Source organism: Osmerus mordax, chromosome 5 (genome assembly GCF_038355195.1).
Source record: "Osmerus mordax isolate fOsmMor3 chromosome 5, fOsmMor3.pri, whole genome shotgun sequence".
Lineage (NCBI taxonomy): Eukaryota > Metazoa > Chordata > Actinopteri > Osmeriformes > Osmeridae > Osmerus > Osmerus mordax.
Window position 1 is genome coordinate 3,765,736 of NC_090054.1, and position 23,085 is coordinate 3,788,820.

The 23,085-nt window shown below is 49.7% G+C and overlaps 1 protein-coding gene across 2 annotated transcripts in view; it reads left to right on the forward strand.

The window, feature by feature from the left end:
* Positions 1-5,191: 5,191 nt before the first annotated feature.
* map3k4 (mitogen-activated protein kinase kinase kinase 4) overlaps positions 5,192-23,085 on the forward strand; it is a 32,111-nt gene continuing 14,217 nt past the window's right edge. The window contains exons 1-11 of one of the 2 annotated variants that reach the window (XM_067236292.1): positions 5,192-5,428; positions 15,671-15,855; positions 16,159-17,099; positions 18,392-18,727; positions 18,917-19,066; positions 19,862-19,966; positions 20,571-20,726; positions 21,560-21,712; positions 22,112-22,269; positions 22,428-22,550; positions 22,785-22,884. In XM_067236292.1, the coding sequence (XP_067092393.1) occupies positions 5,394-5,428; positions 15,671-15,855; positions 16,159-17,099; positions 18,392-18,727; positions 18,917-19,066; positions 19,862-19,966; positions 20,571-20,726; positions 21,560-21,712; positions 22,112-22,269; positions 22,428-22,550; positions 22,785-22,884 (2,442 nt within the window). In that variant the 5' untranslated portion in view covers positions 5,192-5,393. Of the gene's footprint in view, positions 5,429-15,670; positions 15,856-16,158; positions 17,100-18,391; positions 18,728-18,916; positions 19,067-19,861; positions 19,967-20,570; positions 20,727-21,559; positions 21,713-22,111; positions 22,270-22,427; positions 22,551-22,784; positions 22,885-23,085 lie in introns of those variants that run through there. The other variant, XM_067236291.1, reaches the window with a different exon arrangement.

The window sequence follows — 23,085 nt, forward strand, 5'->3', positions numbered from 1 at the left end:
CCTCACCTCAGACTTCAGCTAGTCTGAACTGCACCAATACCCTTTATTATATCTAAATGTAGACGCAGCACGCCTATCTGCGCGTCAGATAGCCGCTCAGGGTGGGGCGATGTTCTCAAGATAAAGAGATTAACCTGCTAGTCTGTGAATAGCCGTCAGGGTGCCTTTGTCAGTCAATGTAGCTATTATCCTCTGACTTCCCCGTTCAGAGGTTGCCATTAAGCCACATTTGATTTGATACATTTATTGTTTTGCAGGTTAGAGTGTAGTATGATACCAGGAAAACAGGAAGTAAAACATATTAGTGATTTTCTTTTACGTAATCACGAGTGAAGATGTAATCATAAACTTCCCCTACATAACTCTTTCACTGTGAGGGTACCTCACTCAACCTATTCTCTAACTTATTACATTTTAAAGCATTGTTCTATATTGACAATATGATCCCACACCTTTCCCAAGAAAGGTTACCTTTCTACCTGAATAAGCCTCTCATGTTCCCTCAGCAGTAGGACTGCAGAGTGACTGACATGAGTGAGCATAACTGTCCCCTGTTGTCTCCTTGCCCCAGATGCTCTGCTAGTCAGAAAGGCCTCCAAATAGCCCTGGTCTGAACCGGTGTGACATTTCAAGGTCAGTGTGTGGGGAATCTGAGATTCTTTGCAGGGCCAGAGTAATTGTGAGCCAGTCCAAGGTTGTGTGCTAAATGATAAGCCCTGAGGTAAGGGAAGACCGAGGATAGCAGAGACAGGAGTGATGAGGTCAGACAGTTCTCTGGGTTGATTAATGTGGTCTGGTTAATGTACAGTAGGCCTATGTGCTCTTGATGGATGGCAAACATCCTGATACAACAGGAAGATCCTTTCTCTTATGGAAAGTTAAATCAGTGATGAGCAGTGAAGTTGAGTACAAGGACATGGTTCTCTCGTTCAGTTGTCATAAAATAGGTTTAGTTTGCTTGGTATATGCATTAGGTATAAATGATTCGCACTCCGGGGTTAGGGTGGGTTTCACAGGCCCACTGCTGTGGACGTCTGTGGACCGGAGAAGATAGAGAAGAAGACAATAGTGACTTGAGAACAACGCCTCAGGGCCCAGGATTCCCTTTGGTCTTCTGTGACTGTCCCTGCACAGCAAGCCTCCCCAAGGTACTAACATGCTTATTCCACAATGTGTAACATCAGCAAACTGGGGTTGGCAAAGAACACCCTGAAAAAGTAATATGTTAATGGTAAACTGGAAAAGAAATGCTTTATAGAACAAGCCGTTGAAGTAAAGATGATGTTGACCTCGTAATAGTTCTATTGTTCTCTAATCCAGCCCGCGTGTCTGTGACTGTCATGTTCTGTCGGGTTACATTCCACGACATGTAGGTCATTCCATCATCCAAGCTGCTGGGATGTTGTCCACAGTATAAATATATACAGTATATTACTTGCTAATTTATTACCCTTGGTAATATTAATTCACTGTGTATGCTTAAAAATTGTAATAATAATTAAAAATAAATTAAAGATTGTAGTTAAACTGAGGCACACATTAATGAATACAACACACATTTAAAATTGTTATTTTAACCAGGATGAGTTCTAAACTTCCATGACAGAGTGGGCAGTCAGAGACATTTCTTTATTCATTTCCAAAACAATGTAATCGATGTAAACAGTTTAAAGTTTAACCAAACTCATACATGCCAGCCTCATCCCGCCCTGTTGGGCTGTATATATTCATATTTGGGCTTTCTCAAGCACTCAAAGTAATACATAAACAAGGCCAATAATCATTTAGTATTACAGAGTTTGAAACCAATCCAAAATGAGGAAACCAGCACCCCATTTTTTGCTTAGGTCAAAGACAGCACAGATCTTTGATGAAGCCAGGAGCACGGCGAGAAACTCTACAGCGCATAACCGGACCAGCTGGATGTTGAACATGGCGCAGATCCTGTGATATGTGGGACCCCGGTGGACCCTGTGGTACGAACCCTGCCATACGTCAAAGTACTCAAAAGACTTGAACGTCACATATGTCTTCAAGGTTTTGACCACTAGAGCTCAAAAAAGCCAGGATTTACTATAATAATTAAAAATAACACTTGGGCAAAGATTTGGCTGAATCTAGACTGGAACTGGTTAGTTAAGCATGACTTTTAACCATGGGGTAATTTAACCTAGACAGTTTGAAAGCAGGGAAATGTTGCTGAGAAGCACTTATTGTCATATTTGTTGAAATAAACTTCACATCCGGATAGCAACCAATAAATCTAAAGGTTTGACAGTTAAATAAAATAAATCTGATGTCTGTGGGCATTGCATGACTGTAATAAACACGCCCAGTGCTTACATGGCATTTGGACTGAATGCAATGACTGGATGGGCTACATGTCTGTCAGTGACGGTTCTAGCACATTTGGTGCCCTGGGCAAGGTTTAGGCGCCCCCCTCTTCATGCCACCCCGGGCGGCTTCCCGCTTCGCCCATGCCAAAAACCGCTACTGATGTCTGACTACAGTTCATGTGTTTGGGGGAGTGGCTTTGAAGTGAGGGGGTGGGATATTTAGGTTTGAATCATTTCCAACTCAAGCCCAAATATTTAGCTTAAAAACTTACTTAACATCGCCAGCTCTCCACTGGTGTCCCACAGGGCTCCGTCCTTGGACCCCTCCTCTTCTCTCTGTACACCACCTCACTTGGACCAATCATCACCTCCCATGGCTTCTCCTACCACTGCTACGCTGACGACACGCAGCTGTACCTGTCGTTCCCCCCGACCGATCCGGGGATCTCAGCTAGGATTGAGGCCTGCCTCACAGACATCTCCGCCTGGATGATCGAGCACCACCTCCAGCTGAACCTCGCCAAAACAGAACTTCTCATCATCCCGGCTAAACCCTCCATCTCCCACGATCTCTCAATCACCCTGGGATCTGCGACGGTGACCCCTTCATCCTCTGCCAGGAACCTTGGGGTTACCATGGACGACGAGCTCTCCCTCACAGCCCACATTGCTGCGGTGTCCCGGTCGTGTCGATTCACCCACTGCAACATCCGGAAGATCAGGAGATACCTGTCTGAGCACTCCACCCAGCTGCTAGTCCAAGCACTTGTCCTCTCCAAGTTGGAATATTGCAACTCGCTGCTCGCTGGTCTCCCAGCATGTGCAACCCGCCCTCTTCAGAGGATTCAGAACGCAGCGGCCCGCCTGGTATACAATCTACCCAGACGCTCCCATGTTACCCCGCTCCTCATCTCTCTCCACTGGCTACCTATCATGGCCCGTATCAGATTCAAGACCCTGGTATTGACCTTCCGAGCAGTGAACGGGACTGCACCCGTCTACATCAAGTCTCTCCTGCAGCCTTACACCCCCACCCGTCACCTACGGTCTTCTTCAGACAACCGCCTGGTGGTCCCACCGCTCAAGACCGCCCGGTCCCAACACAAGCTCTTCTCCTGTCTGGCCCCCCAGTGGTGGAATCAACTCCCCACCTCCATCAGAGATACTGACTGTCTCTCCACCTTCAAGAAAAGGCTCAAGACGCACTTGTTCCGGGAGTACAACGGTACTTAGGAATGGTTCGCTTGACCCGATGTTAGTTTCCTCAAGGATCACAATGACTCTTGCTTAGAGACTTGTTGCTCTTGTGGTTAGTGGTAACTGATTTAAATTTTTGTTCTCGCTGTGATATATTGTTTTTATTACTGTTGCTTGCTTTTTTCCACAGGTACACTTGCACTTATAGCGGTTCATGTTGTTTAATTGTAACTTGTTTAACTACATGCTCTTATGGTTCTTCCCTTTGGCACTTACTTTGGTTGTTCACAATGTGTGCTTCATGTTTTGGCTACTCGCGATGTTTTGTTGTTTGTTGTTTGTTGTTCATCTTGTTGTTATGATCAGTGACCTATGCACTTTGTAAAGCTCTCTCTTGGAAGTCGCTTTGGATAAAAGCGTCTGCTAAATGAATAAATGTAAATGTAACCTGCCTTTAAGTCAGAAAGAGTTGATGTCATGCATGAAGGAAATCACTAGGTGGCGCTGTGGACCAGCAGCTTGTTCACTTATTCAGACAGATGTCAAATGAGGGACGGGTGGGTCAAATTATCTAAAAGAGAGACAGAAAACTTTGTTGAAGTGTCAGAGATATGAGTCGGTTACTGTATATGTCATTTCAATTGCGGGAGAATCGGACTGTGATGATTCAGTGACACCTTGTGTTTAAAACCGCAAGACATAAAGAATACCTTTTGGTAACCGGTACCGTATAGGCCTACACTGTATAGTCACTGTATACAGTATACAGTGACTATTATGGGACTACAAGTCGCGTAAATGCATGTCCTCTCACCATCTCGTTCTCTGCCCCGCCCCCCCCCCCCCCCCCCCCCCCTCACCTCTCCTCGCTGTCTTGATATATTTGCTCTGTCACTGTCATGTCAAAAAGATATGCCCAGTTGAATAGGGTTTCTAAAAACACAACTATTCAATGTTTTCGCTTGTCATTAATTCTGCAGGTGGCTCTGAGTTCCAGTAGGTAACGTCATAAAATACTTCCAAACATGAGAAACACAGCCCCGAATTCTTGTCAAAATCGTCGAAAGAGAGAGGCCCGCCTCGCCGAAGGTGATTGGCTCGAAGAAGAATTGCTGGAATATAATTGGCTGAAAGTAGCCGACAGCTCCAAACATAATGTTTGTTCCACTGGCACTGAGCTGTCTGTGTTGCTAAACACCTTTCAGAGGGCCTCGTTAGATTACACAACATGTTTAGAGGGGACAAGACTGAGCTTCTTTTACTACGGAAAATCGTACCTATTGTATGTTTAAGTGTAATGTCTGTCATGACCCAGACTCCTATCTACTAGAAAGAGTTCATGCACATCGATATAAGATGAAAACTAAAACGGTTATGTTTTGGCTTCACGGATTGAGAATGTGAGGCTTGAAAAAGCATCATATTAATGTTAAAATATCATGTCAACGTTCAAAAGTATGTAAGTAGGCCTATTTGTATAGATTGTGCCCTTATTGTAACTGCACGTAAAAAATGCAATGATTTTTTTGTGTAGGCTAAACTATATGGTGAATATCCAACTGAATAATTATATTTACATAGAAGAGACGAGAATCGAGGACAGTGAGAACGAAAAAAACGGCAGCAAGAAGATCATCGCCAGTGTCGTAACTTGTACCGTACGAGTTGCCGTAGAAGAGCTTTTCTGATGGCGACAGCGCGCAAACGGGCGAGTCCTAACTCTGCGGGTGGATAAAAAAGTGCTTTGAAAAGACGCCAATTTGACGCCTTTGCAAACAGCAAACGTGCAAACAGCTACTACATTTGTCGGGACATGGATGAGCCCATGCACGTGTAGAACCGAGGAGCCCTCCCCCTGCAATGGAACCCCCGGACCCTAACGACGATCCTAGCAGGTATGCGAAAGGATAGTTTGAGGAATATTGAGAACTACACAGCCGGGATCTGGCGCTTGCCACATTGTGAGCTCCGTGTGACAAATGAAGTGGGCCAATGGGCGCGCCTGCGCAACTCCGGCTGTCATCTTCCTGTCACAAAGTGGTCCGCGTGCAGTTGCAGTTCTTGTAAATATGCAGCGTTGAAGTTGCAAACTTTTATGAGATAATTAGCGTCTTATAAACGCAAGTCTGTACAGGTTTTAGAATTGTTATTCAGTTTTGGACTATTGGAGGAAATGCCTGCCGTGTGAAAGAGGTAATTTTTATAACTTGTCCAAGTCTGCACAACGTGAAAAAGCTAGCAGTTTACGGCTAGCTAGCGAACGTTAGCTAGCTACAGCCAGCCAAATGAATAGTCGGGCGCTTCGTCGACTCGAGTTATTGTCTGCAGTTTTCCGAAGTGTCATAATTGATTTCCTAGCTAGCAACATACTTCTACCCATAAGAGATCCGTAGGTTGTAGAGCATTGATATTGCCCCTGTAGAATGCATGTGTTTAGTTTATTATAACTAAACATATATTTTTTGCATTTCTAGGCATAATAAGTTGCAGATAGCTTCTGGACACACTGGTTATTTTGCGACTATACAGTCTCCCTGATTGAAATTGGTTTTGGTGTACGAAGGCAGAAATGTAGTGGCTACTCGAATTTCGTGCAGGCTGTGATTGTTCATGTAAACACCGCAAATGTGCTTAGCTGACATCGGAGCGGCCGGAGCAGTCAAGTCCTTTGTCAAAGATATCCATCTGGGCTGTTCACGTGCCTACTGCTGCGTGTAGGATTGCTAACTATTAAATGTGTAATGTGTCATTTTCCATATTAGAAGTGGGGCAGTTGTGTAAAGGTATGTCCTGTGTTTTTGTTATGTTTAGCAAGTACCGTTTGCAGTATTTCTGGATTCTCACCTGTTGAATTATAACTTTACTTTTTATTTGTATTTGCACAATTATTTTTATTCGTGTTTTTCTTGCGCTTCTTACAGTTCATTTATTATGTTGTTGTGGAATGCTTGTTATTTTATGTTGACGCCACTCGCGTCTTTCTTGACCCTAACGACGTCATTGCGCGTGTTTGCCCCTGACTCGTGGCGACAGATTCTCTGGAATCCAATGTTTTGTCTCCAGCAAGTCCCCCCCCTCCCCCGTCATGTTTTCATGGTTCGACTAAAGCCACTTTGGATTAATCCAGTCCATCCGCCATCCGCATTACTCTCTGATTGGAGATTTTCTTTTTATTAGGCTACACCATGCTTAGCATAGTTGGTCTTATGCAATAGTATGCAATAGGATATATTGGCACTGGTAGCTAAGAGCTGCAGTCGAGTGCATGTTTTTCCAGGAAGCAGTGAGATTATTACAGTTTGCCTGCAAGATCACCAGCAGACCGGAGTCAGTTTACTGGAGGACCCCCTCGCTCAGATACAGGAACTCACTGGGTGCTTCCAGACGCTGTTCTGCAGGAAAACGTAGAAAACTGAGGCAGAGTACAGAATTACGTGTTGTCGAATGGCATTTTGACCACCTACAACCCCTTCTTCCCCCTCCCAAGTACTTTTGCAGGAAGCAGGGAGACCCAACAACGCAAATGATTGTGCAAAGCTCTTCCAAGTTCAGGTCACATCTGTACAGAATGTCTCAGTTGTGGAACAGCACGCTGTATTCATGTCTGCAGGAGACGGACACACAGAGATCTGTTGTGAGCAGCGTTTTAGGCTGTTTGTCTGTCAGCCTCTGGCCTCAGTCTGAGGCCTGGTTGTTCCTCTAGCAGACTCCCACACTGCTGATGCCGGGACTTCCTGTGTGGTGTGAAGAAGATCCGTGTGACTTCCTGTGTGGTGTGTGGGAGATCTGCTGGATTCTGGTTGTAAAAGCCATCTGTGGCTAGATGTTCTAGAACTCGTTAATACCCTGACACTCAGGAATCCTGGCAACACTTCCTGAATATATATCTCTCCACCCCTCTCTGAGAGTGAGGGAGAGAGGCAGAGAGGGAGAGGGAAACGACTGCACCTTCATGTGGATTGTGTGCATATATTGTTGGAAGGAAGTGGTCTATGGCTGCACAGTCCATTATTATTGTCTGTTTACACTGTTCCAGGGCAGACGGACTGGCACACACTCCCTGGAGCATCAGGCTCCCTCACCCTGCTGGGTCACGAGGAGCTGCTCCTTCACCCTGCTGGGTCATGAGGAGCTGCTCCTTCACCCTGCTGGGTCACGAGGAGCTGCTCCTTCACCCTGCTGGGTCATGAGGAGCTGCTCCTTCACCCTGCTGGGTCATGAGGAGCTGCTCCTTCACCCTGCTGGGTCATGAGGAGCTGCTCCTTCACCCTGCTGGGTCATGAGGAGCTGCTCCTTCACCCTGCTGGGTCATGAGGAGCTGCTCCCTCACCCTGCTGGGTCATGAGGAGCTGCTCCTTCACCCTGCTGGGTCATGAGGAGCTGCTCCCTCACCCTGCTGGGTCATGAGGAGCTGCTCCCTCACCCTGCTGGGTCATGAGTAGCTGCTCCCTCACCCTGCTGGGTCATGAGGAGCTGCTCCCTCACCCTGCTGGGTCATGAGGAGCTGCTCCTTCACCCTGCTGGGTCATGAGGAGCTGCTCCCTCACCCTGCTGGGTCATGAGGAGCTGCTCCCTCACCCTGCTGGGTCATGAGGAGCTGCTCCTTCACCCTGCTGGGTCATGAGGAGCTGCTCCCTCACCCTGCTGGGTCATGAGGAGCTGCTCCTTCACCCTGCTGGGTCATGAGGAGTAGAGCTGCTCCCTCACAGTGCGTGTCCACTGCAGCGACGCGATGCGAGCGACAACATGTTTTCCATTCATTTTCAATGGAGCCAGGCGAATCGCTTGCGTGGTGCATTGTGGGTAGCGACGCAATGCGACCAAGTTGAGATTTTCTCAACTTTATGCAAATGAGGAGCAATTTTCGCTAGCGATGGCCAATCGGAGTGTTTTCTTGTTTCTCGTAACGTAGCAACCATGGTGAACATTTCTAGCTTTCTAGGTTTCAAGGTGGAGGAGAAACTCAGTTTGTGTGGCTGCTTACCCAGTCCTGTACGATACATAGCTGTATTCGTACAGAGATGTTAATAAAAAATGATGCATGGCGCAAGGTTGCCGAAGTTGTTGGTGCTTGTACTTTCAAATTTAGTCTAGTCACATTACGTAACTTCGTTCTGTGGTAACTAGCTAGCTAGCCCGGCTGGAACTCCCTATTGTATCGACAGATTAGCAGAGACTTTGAGTAATATAATAAAATGTTTTTTACACATGTCAACGTGTATGTCTATTAAACAGTTTTGTATTTTGTATACAAGTTGTATTTTGATCGATGTTGCGAGTACGTAAACCCAAGTCTGAACACTTGGCCATGACAACTACAACAGTGACTTTAGAGAACTACATTCTACATTCATCTGTTTGAAACGCCCCCGAGCGTGGTGAACTGTGGGAAGGCGAGCGATGGCAAGCGATTCGCGTCGCTGCAGTGGACACGCACTGTCACCCTGCTGGGTCACGAGGAGTACCACAAACACTGGGTCACCATGCAGCACAGACACCCTGCAGCACAGAGTAGCGCAGACACCCTGCAGCACAGACACCCTGCAGCACAGAGCAGCGCAGACACCCTGCAGCACAGACACCCTGCAGCACAGACACCCTGCAGCACAGACACCCTGCAGCACAGACACCCTGCAGCACAGAGCAGCGCAGACACCCTGCAGCACAGACATCCTGCAGCACAGACATCCTGCAGCACAGAGCAGCACAGACACCCTGCAGCACAGAGCAGCACAGACACCCTGCAGCACAGACATCCTGCAGCACAGAGCAGCGCAGACACCCTGCAGCACAGAGCAGCACAGACACCCTGCAGCACAGACATCCTGCAGCACAGAGCAGCACAGACACCCTGCAGCACAGAGCAGCGCAGACACCCTGCAGCGCAGACACCCTGCAGCGCAGACATCCCGCAGCACAGAGCAGTACAGACACCCTGCAGCACAGACACCCTGCAGCACAGAGCAGCACAGACACCCTGCAGCACAGAGCAGCGCAGACACCCTGCAGCACAGAGCAGTACAGACACCCTGCAGCACAGACACCCTGCAGCACAGACACCCTGCAGCACAGACACCCTGCAGCACAGACACCCTCCAGCGCAGACACCCTGCAGTACAGAGCAGCACAGACACCCTGCATGCTTTGGATATTGTATTTAAATCTCAGTTTAACTACAGTATTTTCTTGAAGATGAACAGTAGACCACTGAACCACATATTGACGGTGTTTTTGCTCAACATTTTGTATTTAAATGTGAGGTGATGGGACGCTGTACTAGTAGTTGAGTTATTACAGCTTTTCTCTACATAACTTGATCTGCGTTTTGTTCAGTGTTGTCAGTGTTTACATACATAACTGATGTTGAAGCCACAGCTAGCTAGATAGCTGCTATCTATGACCTAGAATAAACTCTGTTCCAGTCTCTGAAATGATTGATGTCTGTTCAGTCTCTGCCCCCAATGCCACTGGAGCAAATCACAATATTGATGATGTTTTTAATGAGGATACAGCTCAGTTTCTGGAAGGATTCATGTTATGTTGCTTGGAACTGGACTTTGATCGATGTAAAATATATTTCATAAGAATACGTAATTGATAAATGTTCTTTCCCACAATGATCGTGTTGTTTGATCTTTGCTGTCATCATTGCTGAGGGTCGAGGACTTGTGGCCATTTCTCTCAGACAGGTTTCAAACAGGCTTCAACTGACAAACAGCAGGCCTCAGGGTTATTATTCTGCACTTCTGGGAAATTCTGAGTGGCTGAATTTGCTTCCGGCTGCATATTCCTTCCTTTTCTGTTTACCCGTGGTTAGCTTGTTGACTGAAGTGTCAAGCGACTGTGCAACATATTTCCTTTTAGCAACTGCTATCGGAATCTCCCTCCCCTCTCAGGTACACAACACAGCTTTCTCATAAACGGGTTTGGGAACCATGGATGACTCATTTAGCTCGGAAAGCCCCCCCCCCCCCCCCCCCTGACAAAAAGAAAGAGTTCCTGCCCACGTCTCCCCCCCTCGTGGGCTCCTGTGGTGTAGCCCCGTGTCTGCAAGCTCAGTCGGCAGCTGTGACCAGCCATTCAGCTCTGCCCCCCGGCCACGTGCCCCCCCCACCCCCTCCCTCACAATGCTGCTGCCTGGCACAATGGATCTGATGGCTGTGGGTTCAAAGGTCGCCCCCGGCCCCTCTGTCTTCCGCCCCACTGGCTGGTTATTACCCTTCAGAGCGCCTGTCTGAGGGGAGGGGCCACAGCAGCCCTGCAGCTTGTGCTGCTGAGCTGGTTGGCTGTCAGATGAGCCATTGAGTGAAGCCAGACGCCATCTGCAGGGGCAATTCAACTGGTGTCAGCGTGGGGCGGCAGGGATGTGTGAAGGGGTGACGGAGGGGGGGGGGGGGGGGGGTGAACATGGCCTACTCATGGTTTACATTTACATTTAGTCATTTAGCAGACGCTCTTATCCTGAGCGACTTACAGTAAGTACAGGGATATTCAAGGCAAGTAGGGTGAAGTGCCTTGCCTAAAGACACAACGTCATTTGCACGGCCGGGAATCGAACCGGCAACTTTCTGATTAATAGCCCGATTCCCTGACCGCTCAGCCATCTGACCCCCTAGCTCACACAGGCATGAGGTTCTTATTGGCAGTCAGTTGGGAAGGTGTGTCTGTGTCCTGTACTGTACTTGGGCCCAGCAGAGCTTTGTAGAAGCGTCTCATAGCAACCAAACAAACAGTGGGCAGTGTGATGATGTCACTGGTTCCGGTCCCATTCCTGAGTGATTGAGTCACCTCACTGTGCCCAGGGCCACACCCCGTGTACTACACACGCACACACACACCCTTGCATGCTCAAGCACAACCACATCTACAAAACAATGGAGAGGAATAGTTTGCATCGAGCTACGTTGGCTAATATGCAAAACGATATGGCTACTACTGGTTAAGGCTGATGTCAGTTGTAGGACAGTCAACAGTGTTTCTGTCTGGACTCTGACGTAAACAGACCTACAGTAGCAACCCTCTCAGATGGAGGCTGACTGACCCAATCAGGAGCGGTTTCACTCTGCCAGTGTAGCGTCCGCCGGCGCCACACAAAGCGGACTTGTGCGACTTGTTCTTGCGATGACACCAGCTTGCTGAAAAGATCCCTGTTCTCTGTAAAAGTTGGTCACTTCATTAGGGAGGCGGCAGGAATGTGCCCTCCTCCTCTTCCTCTCCTCCTTAATGCTTAGTGGTGATGAAGTACAGATCTTCCTCCTCCTCTCTTCCTCTCCTCCTTAATGCTTAGTGGTGGTGGAGTACAGATCTTCCTCCTCTCTTCCTCTCCTCCTTAATGCTTAGTGGTGGTGGAGTACAGATCTTCCTCCTCCTCTTTTTCTCTCCTCCTTAATGCTTAGTGGTGGTGGAGTACAGATCCTCCTCTCTTCCTCTCCTCCTTAATGCTTAGTGGTGGTGGAGTACTGATCTTCCTCCTCCTCTCTTCCTCTCCTCCTTAATGCTTAGTGGTGGTGGAGTACAGATCTTCCTCCTCCTCTCTTCCTCTCCTCCTTAATGCTTAGTGGTGGTGGAGTACAGATCTTCCTCCTCCACTCTACACATGGTGGCGTAGATGCATCTTTCTTCTCCGTTCCTCCTTCCTGTCCTCCTGATGCTCTCTCTCTCTCCTTGCTCATCCTCCCCCTCCTCTCCTTATCCCTCTCTTCCTCCTGCTCCTCCTCCCTCCCTCTTCTCCCTCCTCTTCTCCCCTCTTTCTTCTGATCCTCCCTCTCCTCCCTCCTTCTCCTCCAGCTCCTCTTCTCATCTTCCTCTACTTCTCCTCTTTCCCTCTCCTTCTCCCCCTCCTTCTCCTCTCTTCCTTCTGGTCCTCCCCCTTCTCTCCTCCTGCTCCTCCTCTCATCTTCCCCCACCTCTCCTTCTTCCCTCTTCCTTCTGATCCTCCTTCTGGTCCTCCTGCTCCTCCTCTCATCTTCCCCCACCTCTCCTTCTTCCTTCTGATCCTCATTCTCCTCCTGCTCCTCCTCTCATCTTCCCCCACCTCTCCTTCTTCCCTCTTCCTTCTGATCCTCATTCTCCTCCTGCTCCTCCTCTCATCTTCCCCCACCTCTCCTTCGTCCCTCTTCCTTCTGATCCTCCTTCTGGTCCTCCTGCTCCTCCTCTCATCTTCTCCCTCTCCTCTCTTCCTCCCGCTCCCCCTCCTCTCTCTACATTGTGATGTTGTAGCTGCAGCATCTGGGGTCTTCTGGGTCTCCAGCCCAATAGCAGCAGGTGTCTGTAGCTCCAAAGTGGGTCCCAGGGGAGAGAGACGGAGTACGTGTGTGTGTTTTAGGGTGTGTGTGTGTTTTAGGGTGTGTGTGTGTTCTAGGGTGTGTGTGTGTGTTTTAGGGTGTGTGTGTGTTTTAGGGTGTGTGTGTGTTCTAGGGTGTGTGTGTGTGTTTTAGGGTGTGTGTGTGTGTTTTAGGGTGTGTGTGTGTGTTTTAGGGTGTGTGTGTGTTCTAGGGTGTGTGTGTGTGTGTTTTAGGGTGTGTGTGTGTGTGTGTTTTAGGGTGTGTGTTTTAGGGTGTGGCACGGCGGGGAGGCGGCATTATGTGGTCTGTTTGTGTAAGTAAGTAAGTAAGACTTTATTTATATAGCACTTTTCATACAAGAATTGCAGCTCAAAGTGCTTTACATAAAATCAACAAAAACAATAATACAAGTGTTGATCTAAAACGTTTAACAAACCAAACTAGCCGCACTCTATCTGCGGTCTCTCAAATCCATCTTAGATCCGAGCTGCCACTTGCAGTTTCTAATGGTAAGTGTAAGTGGGTGGAGTGTGCGTGTGTGCTTTAGGAAATGAGTGACTGTCAGTGACGGGGTCGGGGGTGGGGGAAGGGGTGGGGGGGATCGGGGTGGGGGGGGGCAGATGGGCAGTAGATGCTCGTGCTCATTGTCTCCAGTGAAATGCTACGGGGGGGAAGGGGGATTAAGGCTCCTTGTGAAAGTGATCTAGTAATGCAGATAATCACACACACTCCTACACACACTCACACACTGGTTCACACACAGACTCATGCACTCAGGCACACTTGTTCACAATCACAGGGCTTGAAATTAACTTTTTTACTTGGTGGCACAAATTCTCTCAAATATATTTTGAGGTCGCACCGACATAATTTTGGGAGGATATGCGACCAAAATGGTCACAATTTCACACTTGTACACGTCCTCAAACACTTGTACACCAGCACAGACACACGTGGTGGAATGTCTTTCACTTGATTGATGGAGGGATCAAGATATTCAGTACCCCCTCCACCCTGCCCTCCACCCCCACACACAGACACTCCTTTCTCTCGCCCTCACACACATCCCCACCCTGACCTCCCACACACACACCTTGCCCTCCCACACACACACACATACACTCCATTCTCTCGCCCTATCCTCTTTTCCTCTCTCCCCTCTTCTTCCTTTGTTTTCATGGACAGGTCAGCCCCTCCTCCTCTAATCCTGTTAAACTCTCCTCCGAGCAGCTTATCGGAACAAAGAGCGCAACCTGGAGAGGCGTGGCCACGCCTGTCTCTGCTGCTTTGTGTTATGGTCGCCTTTTACTCTGAAGGAAGTGTTTCAACAGCTTGGTTTCTGCTCTCTCTTTGTCTCCCCCCCTCTCTCTTTCTCTACCCTCTCTCCCTCTGTATCTTTCTCTCTGTATCTTTCTCTCTGTATCTTTCTCTCTGTATCTTTCTCTGTCTCTCTCTCCTGAGTCCTGCACCAGTGTGATTTCAGTTTTCTTAATGTCCAGGGTGGTGTAGCTGCTACCTGCCAGTTCTGACTGCCCAGTAAAGACTTCAAAATCAACACTCTCTACCCCCCTTCTCTCCGATTCTCTCTCTGAATAGAGGCCAGGTCAGCTACAGTCACTCTCTCTCTCTGAATAGAGGCCAGGTCACCCACAGTCACTCTCTCTCTCTCTGAATAGAGGCCAGGATGTGTGTGGGTGACCTGCTGTCGCTGCTATCTCACCTCTCGCCAGATCTATTTTCATATCCATCATCCTCCAGCCTGACTGCTAGCTCTCGTTCACGCACACCAATGAGGGTTCAGGTCGAAATGGGTTGAGATAATTTTTAGCATGTATGTGGGTATATTGTGGTATATATTGTGGGTGTGTGTGTGTGTGTGCACGTTTGTGTGTGCGCACGTGCGCTGTACAGAACTGTTGTCAGCAGCTGCAGAGACTGCGAAGTCGTCAGCAGACGTCCAGCATAATGAGCTCTAACTGCCCAGGGTCGTAGGTTAGAGAGCCCTGGGGCGTGACCTTTGACCCGACGCTCTTTGGTGCTTCCGTATGGCTCCTGACCTGGAGCATGACCTGTGAGTTTGTTACCTCCTGAAGGGAGACACAGTTATTATGAATACTGGCACAATTATTGTTAAAATTGACACAATTACTATTAATACTGACACAATTATTTTGGTTCGTATTTGCGATTATTTAACGCCGATGACTCCTTGACACATCAGTATCATTGTGAAACAGAATGCAGCACAGTAGTCGTTTTATCTTGATTATCAAATCACACGCAGCTGAGAGTCTAGCAGACAGACTCCTGGAGATTGAAGGCTGGGTGGGAAATTCACAATATTGACATCCAACAATTACTAAAACATAAAAAAATATAAATGATTATTGTGCTGCATTCTGGTTTGCGATGATGATCTTGTTTTGTCTTGTGTTATACATCCAGCAAACCCCTTCCCTTTCGTCTAAAAGCCCAAACTCTCTCTCAGCTGGCCGGTACTCGCTATGAGCTCCCACTTCAGCGTTACTTAACTGTTGTTTGCGTTTTCTAAGCGTGGTGACAGAGGGCTTTACAGAAGCCCACAGACCAGCAGTATAGCTGAACCCTCGGAGATGAGGGAATCCTCTCAGGGCCCTCCTGGCCTGCCTGAACGGTTCACTAGCCCAGCCTTCTGGAACTGGAAAACATCCCCACACCTATTATAACGATATCTTCTTTCTATGGTGAAATTCTTCTTTCCTTATCCTTAAGTTCGAGAGGCTCTTGCTGACTAACAGCTAGTCCTCCAGAGCATTGCGGCCCCCAGTTTGAGAAGCACTGCTGTAGCTAACCTCCTCCTCCCCATCCCCCCAGGCAGGCGAGCCCCCCTGGTGATGCCAGGCCCCGGGGTGCCCCAGAGGAGGACGAGTCCTGGGACGCTGAGGAGGAGGGCCTGTACAGCACATCCCCCCCCTGCACCCCCCGGCAGATGAAGCGCATGTCAGGGAAACACCAGAGGAACAGCCAGGGCCGCTCGGCCGGACGCTCCCCCAACAAGGGTGAGGGGGGGGGGGGGGGGGGGGGGGAGGGAGGGAAAGGAGCAGGTAGGATAAGGGAGGTGGGGGGGTGGGAGCGGAGGAGGGGGAGGGAAGACACTTTTTTGAAACCGCGCTGTTGCAGTAGCATTGTAGAATTAACAAACAAAATACAAAATGTGTCACGATTTGGAGAGGAAGGTTAGTCAGCCCCTAACTGCATTTGTTTAGTCTCAAAACAAAACACTTATCTTTGTTTTTAATTGTGCTAGGTGCGCTAAATTGTGAAGTATTTGGTCATTTTCAATTGTGTGTGTGTGTGGTCAGACAAGCCAGACCCCACCAGCCCCTTGACCCAGAGGTCCCGGGACAGGGAGAGCCCTCGTCCGTCGGAGCCCCCGGAGGAGCACAGCTACAAGCAGGGGAAGAAGCAGCGCTCCGCCAAGCGCTCCACGGACAGAGACATCAAGAAGACCTTCGAAGGCTCCTTCATGCTGGACCCGCTGTCCAGGCCCAGCCCCTTCGGAGCCCTCAGCATGGACCCCAGGAAGCCCTACCTGAGCCTGGGCCAGCTGCCTGTCAGCATGCCCCACGCCCTGGCCCCCCGGCCCCACCGCCAGACCTCGCGCTCCGACTGCCCCGCCGACCGCCTCAAGTTCTTCGAGACGCTGCGCCTGCTCCTCAAGCTCACCTCCATGTCGTCCAAGAAGAAGGAGAAGGAGCAGCGCGGCCTAGAGAACTCGGCCTTCATGGGCCAGAACAACGAGGTGGTGTGGCTGGAGCTGCAGGCCTGGCACGCCCACCGCTCGGTCCACGACCAGGATCTCTTCCTCTACACAGCCCGCCAGGCCATCCCCGACATCATCAGGGAGGTGCTGCATTTCAAGGTGGACTACCACAGCCTCAGCCCCTGTAGGACACAGCTGGAGGCCGGGGCAGAAGAATCAGGACTAGTGGAGAGGGGCGGTCAGGACATCCCCTCCCCAGATAGTGAACCCTGGCCGGGCAGCTCTCCAGCCGCGGGCCCCTCGGAGGGCAGCCGTGTGGGGGTGGACCCGTGGGGCTTCAGCGCCAGCCCGTCCCCATCGCTTGATGTGGCGGCCCCGCTGGGCCCGGGGCAGGGCTGCCGGGAGCACCTGCAGAGGCAGCGGCTGGCCTTCCAGCAGGTGAAGAGGGTCATGGAGCTGCTGGAGTCTGTGGAGGCCCTGTTCCCCTCCCTGCAGGCCCTGCAGAAGGACTACGACAAGTACGCCGCCAGAGACTTCCAGGTGGGCCGCATGCACGCACACACACACCCTAACCTCCTCCAGTGCTTCACACAGCATGTAGTGAGACTGTGGGGGGAACTTTGGGACTGTAGGGGGTCCGGCGGCATGCTCCCAGTGAGAACATTTATAACGTTAAATCCATCAGTCTGCTGCTTTGTCAGAGCGACATTGAGAGGAACCTTGTGTTTGAGTAAAAAAAAAATGTTATCAAATATATTGGTTGTGCATGAATGGAGATTACATAGAAAAAGTCTCATCAATAAGTCATGGTGAACCAGTGTCCTGTTGCGAGGCTCTGATTGGAGCTGGAAATGAAGTTAAATCAGCCGAACAAATTAAAATAAAAGGCGCGTTTGGAGCACACTAGTACTCTTCTTTGAGTTAAGATTATGCAGTTTATCATGTGGAGTTCAAGGTTTGGCACACATCTCCAAAACCTCCGTCATACTGCCATCAGGATTCCACCCTGATGTACAGTGTTTGCGTGCACCTAGTTGGCCTATAAACAAAGTAATTATTTTCCACATGCACCAACTTCTGAAACTACTCTGACCTACCAGGCCTTTCTCTGCTGTCTCCCCTGCTGCCCCTCCCACAGGGTAGGCTGTCTCCCCTTCTGCCCCCCCCCCCCCCCCCCCCCCTCAACTTGATTATATGTTACAGCCTAAGGTTATAAAATGAGGCAACTTGCTCCTCAGATGCAAAAAATTGTTACACGTCAGAGCTCGTAACAACGTTAACATTCAGAATGAGCTAATGCTAGCTAGCTATGGGCTAACGATAGCTAGCTATGAGGTGACGCTAGCTAGCTATGAGGTAACGCTAGCTAGCTATGAGGTAACGCTAGCTAGCTATGAGGTAACGCTAGCTAGCTATGAGGTAACGCTAGCTAGCTATGAGGTAACGCTAGCTAGCTATGAGGTAACGCTAGCTAGCTATGAGGTAACGCTAGCTAGCTATGAGGTAGCGCTAGCTAGCTATGAGGTAGCGCTAGCTAGCTATGAGGTAGCGCTAGCTAGCTATGAGCTAACGCTAGCTAGCTATGAAGTAACACTAGCTAGATAGTCGTAAGCCAGGAGACTGACAGTTAACTTCGTTAGAGCTAACGTTGGTAAAAAGTTGTGTTTTGTAACTTTATGAAACTATGGCGGGGGCGCCACAACCTAGCGATGAATGGAAAACACTGCCCCCTGACCACAGCTTTGTGAAGTGCACCAGCAGCCACACACACACACACACACCCTCACACACACACATCCTTCCTACCCTCTTGTGTGTCTGTGTGTTTCCAGGGCAGGGTGCAGGCTCTCTGTCTATGGCTCAACATCACCCAGGACCTCAACCAGAAGCTGCGTGTCATGGCAACCGTGCTGGGCCTCAGAGACTTGTCCCGGATTGGCTGGCCCGTCTTCGAGATCCCCTCTCCCCGCTGTTCCCGCGGCAACGAGGAGGATCAAGAGGAGGACGAGGACGAGGAGAACGACTCGACCGCCACCTTCACGGCCGACAGCGAGGGCGAGGAGCGAGACGCGGGGGAGGAGGGGGGGGAGCTGTCGCCCTGCCTCACGCCCAAGTTCACCCACCTGCTGTCCGAGGAGGAGTTCCTGCCTGCGGGGGGGGAGGCGGGGGCGGGAGGCTCGGTGGAGGCGGGGGCTGGAGAGGCGGGGGCTGGAGAGGCGGGGGCTGGGGAGGCGGGGGCTGGGGAGGCGAGGGCTGGGGAGGCGAGGGCTGGGGAGGCGAGGGCTGGGGAGGCGGGGGAAGGGACGGCGAGAGGCTCGGCGGAGGCGGGGGCTGGAGAGGCGGGGGCTGGGGGACAGTACTGCTCCACTGCCATCTACCGGCCGTTTGTGGACAAGGCCCTGAAGCAGATGGGCCTGCGCAAGCTGATCCTCAGGCTGCACAAGCTGATGGACCGATCCCTGCAGCGGGCCAGGGCCGCCCTGCTCAGCCACACTCCTGCCCTGGAGGTAGGGGGAGGGGATGGGAGGGGATTTGAGGTTATGGATTGGACTTTTTAGTAATGCAATTGTGACTAATAATGCTTTTAACAATGTTTGATTAGGCTTCAAAGTGCAAAATGTGCATTCTGCTCACTGCATAGTGTTTAGTAAATAAAAACAATCATGCTTGTTTTTTTGTTAGTAATAATGACTCAACTGAGTAACAACAGTTGAGTCATTCAGACACGCTTTTTGGTTGAAACAGGGTTTCCTCCAGCCATCAGCAGGGGCGGGGTGATAATGACCTAGTTCAGACAGCTCGTCCTCACAGCTATCTGTCTGCAGGTCATGGACATATGCTGACAACTCTCTCACACAAACTTTTAGACATCTACTCATCCAAGTAGTACAACATATCTACTCACACACAAAGCAAACACACACACTGAAACCTCCATTTTCTTGCTCCTCTCCTCCCTTCTTTCTATCCGTCTGCCTTCTTCTCTCCTCTTTTTCCTTAATTCAGTTCAAATGTGTTTTATTGGCATGAACGTCACAACAACAATATTGCCAAAGTATTAATTAAACACACATGAGTGCACAGACACACACACACTAGCTCAGTGTCTCTAGGTCATTCACTTTCCCTCAGGTTGGGGCATGTTGATAGATATTGGGCAGCAAGATATGATGTCCTGTCTCCGTCTAGCAGCATTTCTGATTTTAAGAGGTCATTAAACTCTTTAAATCTGAGGTTACAGAGTGGAAATTTGTTAAAGTAAATACAGTCAATCTCGCCCTCCTCCCCTTCTCCTCATCCAGTTTGCAGACTTCCCAGACCCCATGCTGTACAGTGACTACCTGCCGGAGCTATCCAGGCACCTGTCCTGTGAGGATCCAGGCCGGCCCGACCTAGACGCTGACCAGGTGAGCTAGACTCTTCCAAGATGACACGTTTTTACATGTATAAAAGTGCATGCTAAATGAATACATCTATATAGCTCAGTGGTAAAGCTTTTGTCTGCAGACTAAGAGATTGTACGTTCATTTTTAAGTCTCCCATTTAGCCGCTTGTCGTGGAAGCGTGTTGGGTGATGGAGGAGCGTGTGTGTGTGTGGTGGAAGCGTGTTGACTGACCGTGTGTGTGATAGAAGCGTGTTGAGTGACCATGTGTGTGGTGGAAGCGTGTTGAGTGACCATGTGTGTGTGTGTGTGGTGGAAGCGTGTTGACTGACCGTGTGTGTGGTGGAAGCGTGTTGACTGACCGTGTGTGTGGTGGAAGCGTGTTGAGTGACCGTGTGTGTGTGGTGGAAGCGTGTTGACTGACCGTGTGTGTGGTGGAAGCGTGTTGACTGACCGTGTGTGTGGTGGAAGCGTGTTGACTGACCGTGTGTGTGTGGTGGAAGCGTGTTGACTGACCGTGTGTGTGGTGGAAGCGTGTTGACTGACCGTGTGTGTGGTGGAAGCGTGTTGACTGACCGTGTGTGTGTGGTGGAAGTGTGTTGACTGACCGTGTGTGTGTGGTGTCCAGGTGTCGTGGGGGGAGCTGCTGGACATGGACCTGCCCTCGTTCCGTCCCGCCTTCCTGGTTCTCTGCAGAGTTCTGCTGAACGTCATCCACGAGTGTCTCAAACTGCGTCTGGAACAGAGGCCCGCCGGGGAACCCTCTCTGCTCAGCATCAAGCAGGTCTGCAGTAAACACACACACAGGCTCTGAATTATGGTTATACTTCAGTTCACTTCAGGCACTTGTTTATCCTTGTGTGTGTTAAAGGCAGGGTAGGCAAGTTGCATGAAGCTAGCTATTTTAGCTTCTTTTTGACACGATTCAAACCCAAATATCCCACCTCCTCCCTTCGTTGAATGGAGGGCCAGAGTGCACGCAGGTAGGTAGACAGACAGGTAGCCCATTCAATCAATATTCAGGGTATACCTTAATGATTGGTCGTGTTTATTACAGTATTGCGACACCCACAAATAGAATTAATTCATATTACCGTCAAACCTTTAGATATATTGGTTGCTATCAAGACGTAAAGTTACTTTCGGCAAATATGAGAAAAAGTGCTTCTCAACAACATTGCGTACTCTGCCTTTAATGCGTGTGTGTGTGTGTGTGTGTGTGTGTGTGTGTGTGTGTGTGTGTGTGTGTGTGTGTGTGTGTGTGTGTGTGTGTGTGTGTGTGTGTGTGTGTGTGTGTGTGTGTGTGTGTGTGTGTGTGTGTGTGTGTGTGTGTGTGTGTGTGTGTGTGTGTGTGTGTGTGTGTGTGTGTGTGTGTGTGTGTGTGTGTGTGTGTGTGTGTGTGTGTGTGTGTGTGTGTGTGTGTGTGTGTGTGTGTGTGTGTGTGTGTGTGTGTGTGTGTGTGTGTGTGTGTGTGTGTGTGTGTGTGTGTGTGTGTGTGTGTGTGTGTGTGTGTGTGTGTGTGTGTGTGTGTGTGTGTGTGTGTGTGTGTGTGTGTGTGTGTGTGTGTGTGTGTGTGTGTGTGTGTGTGTGTGTGTGTGTGTGTGTGTGTGTGTGTAGCTGGTGCGCGAGTGTAAGGAAGTGCTGAAGGGGGGGCTGCTGATGAAGCAGTACTACCAGTTCATGCTGAGGGGCGTGGTCACCGACGCCCAGGGCCTGCAGACCAACGCCAACATCGATGAGTTTGAAGAAGATCTGCACAAAATGCTGGTGGTGAGACCCCAACACTGACTTCCTCCTGACCAGAACCCCGGCCAGTCTTGCCAGCTGACAGCAAACAGCTTTATCAGGCTTGGCTGAGTAAACGTTAGAGAGAAGCACTGCTGCTCTCTCGCTCGTGAGCCAGTTTCTTCTCTCATTAACACTTTCCTAACAGGCCTGGTGAGAAAGTACAAAGAAGTACTAGTGTACTTCAAGTACTTCAGCCCCAGACTGGGCACTTCTACAAACCTGGATTTTATAAACCAGAAACTGGATTGGCCAAGTCAAAAAATCGGAGGATGTTTTGATTTGTTTTCAAGCATCTGTGCTACAGGAACATATATCAGTATCTCATCTGGGCTTTGGTGTGTGTGATTGTGTCTGTGTGTGTTTGTGTGTGTGCATGCACAGGTGTACTTTGACTACATGCACAGCTGGATCCAGATGCTGCAGCAGCTGCCCCAGGCATCCCACAGCCTGAAGAACCTGCTGGAAGAGGAGTGGAACTTCACCAAAGTCATCACCCCCTACATCAGGGGAGGAGAGGCCCAGTCCGGCAAGCTATTCTGGTCAGTAGCTCTGTAGTACCCTGTTACCCTGCCACCTTGTTACCCTGCTGCCCTACTACCCTGCTGCCCTACCCATTATATGACATATGATATTAATTGTTATCGTTCATCAGACTAAAGGCATTTGATAATAATGAACCTAAAATAAACCTGTCCAGCGACATTGCCGGCATGCTGCTGAAGTCTACAGGAGAGTTCCTGGACGCGGGGCTGCAGAAGAGTGGAGACGAGTTCTGGGGCAGCGGAGAGGACGAGACGAGCAACGTGTCGGACGAGATCAGGTAGGGAGGGGGTGGAGAACAGGGGGAGAGGGGTGGATGGATGAAGGAAAAGATGGAGGTTCTAGTCTAGTAGTGGTACTCTAGGTTGTTCTGTAGTGGGTAATAATTTGATTATCCTCTTACAACCAAGTACAGATGTACTTCCTGTGTTCTGCGCTACTTCCTGTGATGAAAGTGAAGAGATGAAGCAGCCCTGGTGTGTGTGTGTGTGTAACTGGTCTCGTCCCTGTCCAGGCGGTCGGTCATCGAGACCAGCAGGTCTTTGAAAGAGCTGTTCCATGAGGCCAGGGAGAGAGCATCCAAAGCTCTGGGCTTTGCCAAGATGCTCCGCAAGGTGTGTTTGTGTGTGTGTGATCAGTCCTCTGTGTGTGTGTGAGATCTGTCCTGTGTGCTTGTGTACGTGTGTGTGTGTGAGATCTGTCCTGTGTGCTTGTGTACGTGTGTGTGTGTATGTGTGAGATCTGTCCTGTGTGCTTGTGTACATGTGTGTGTGTTTGAGGCTGCGGTGTCCTTCTGTTATTACAGATGAGGCTGT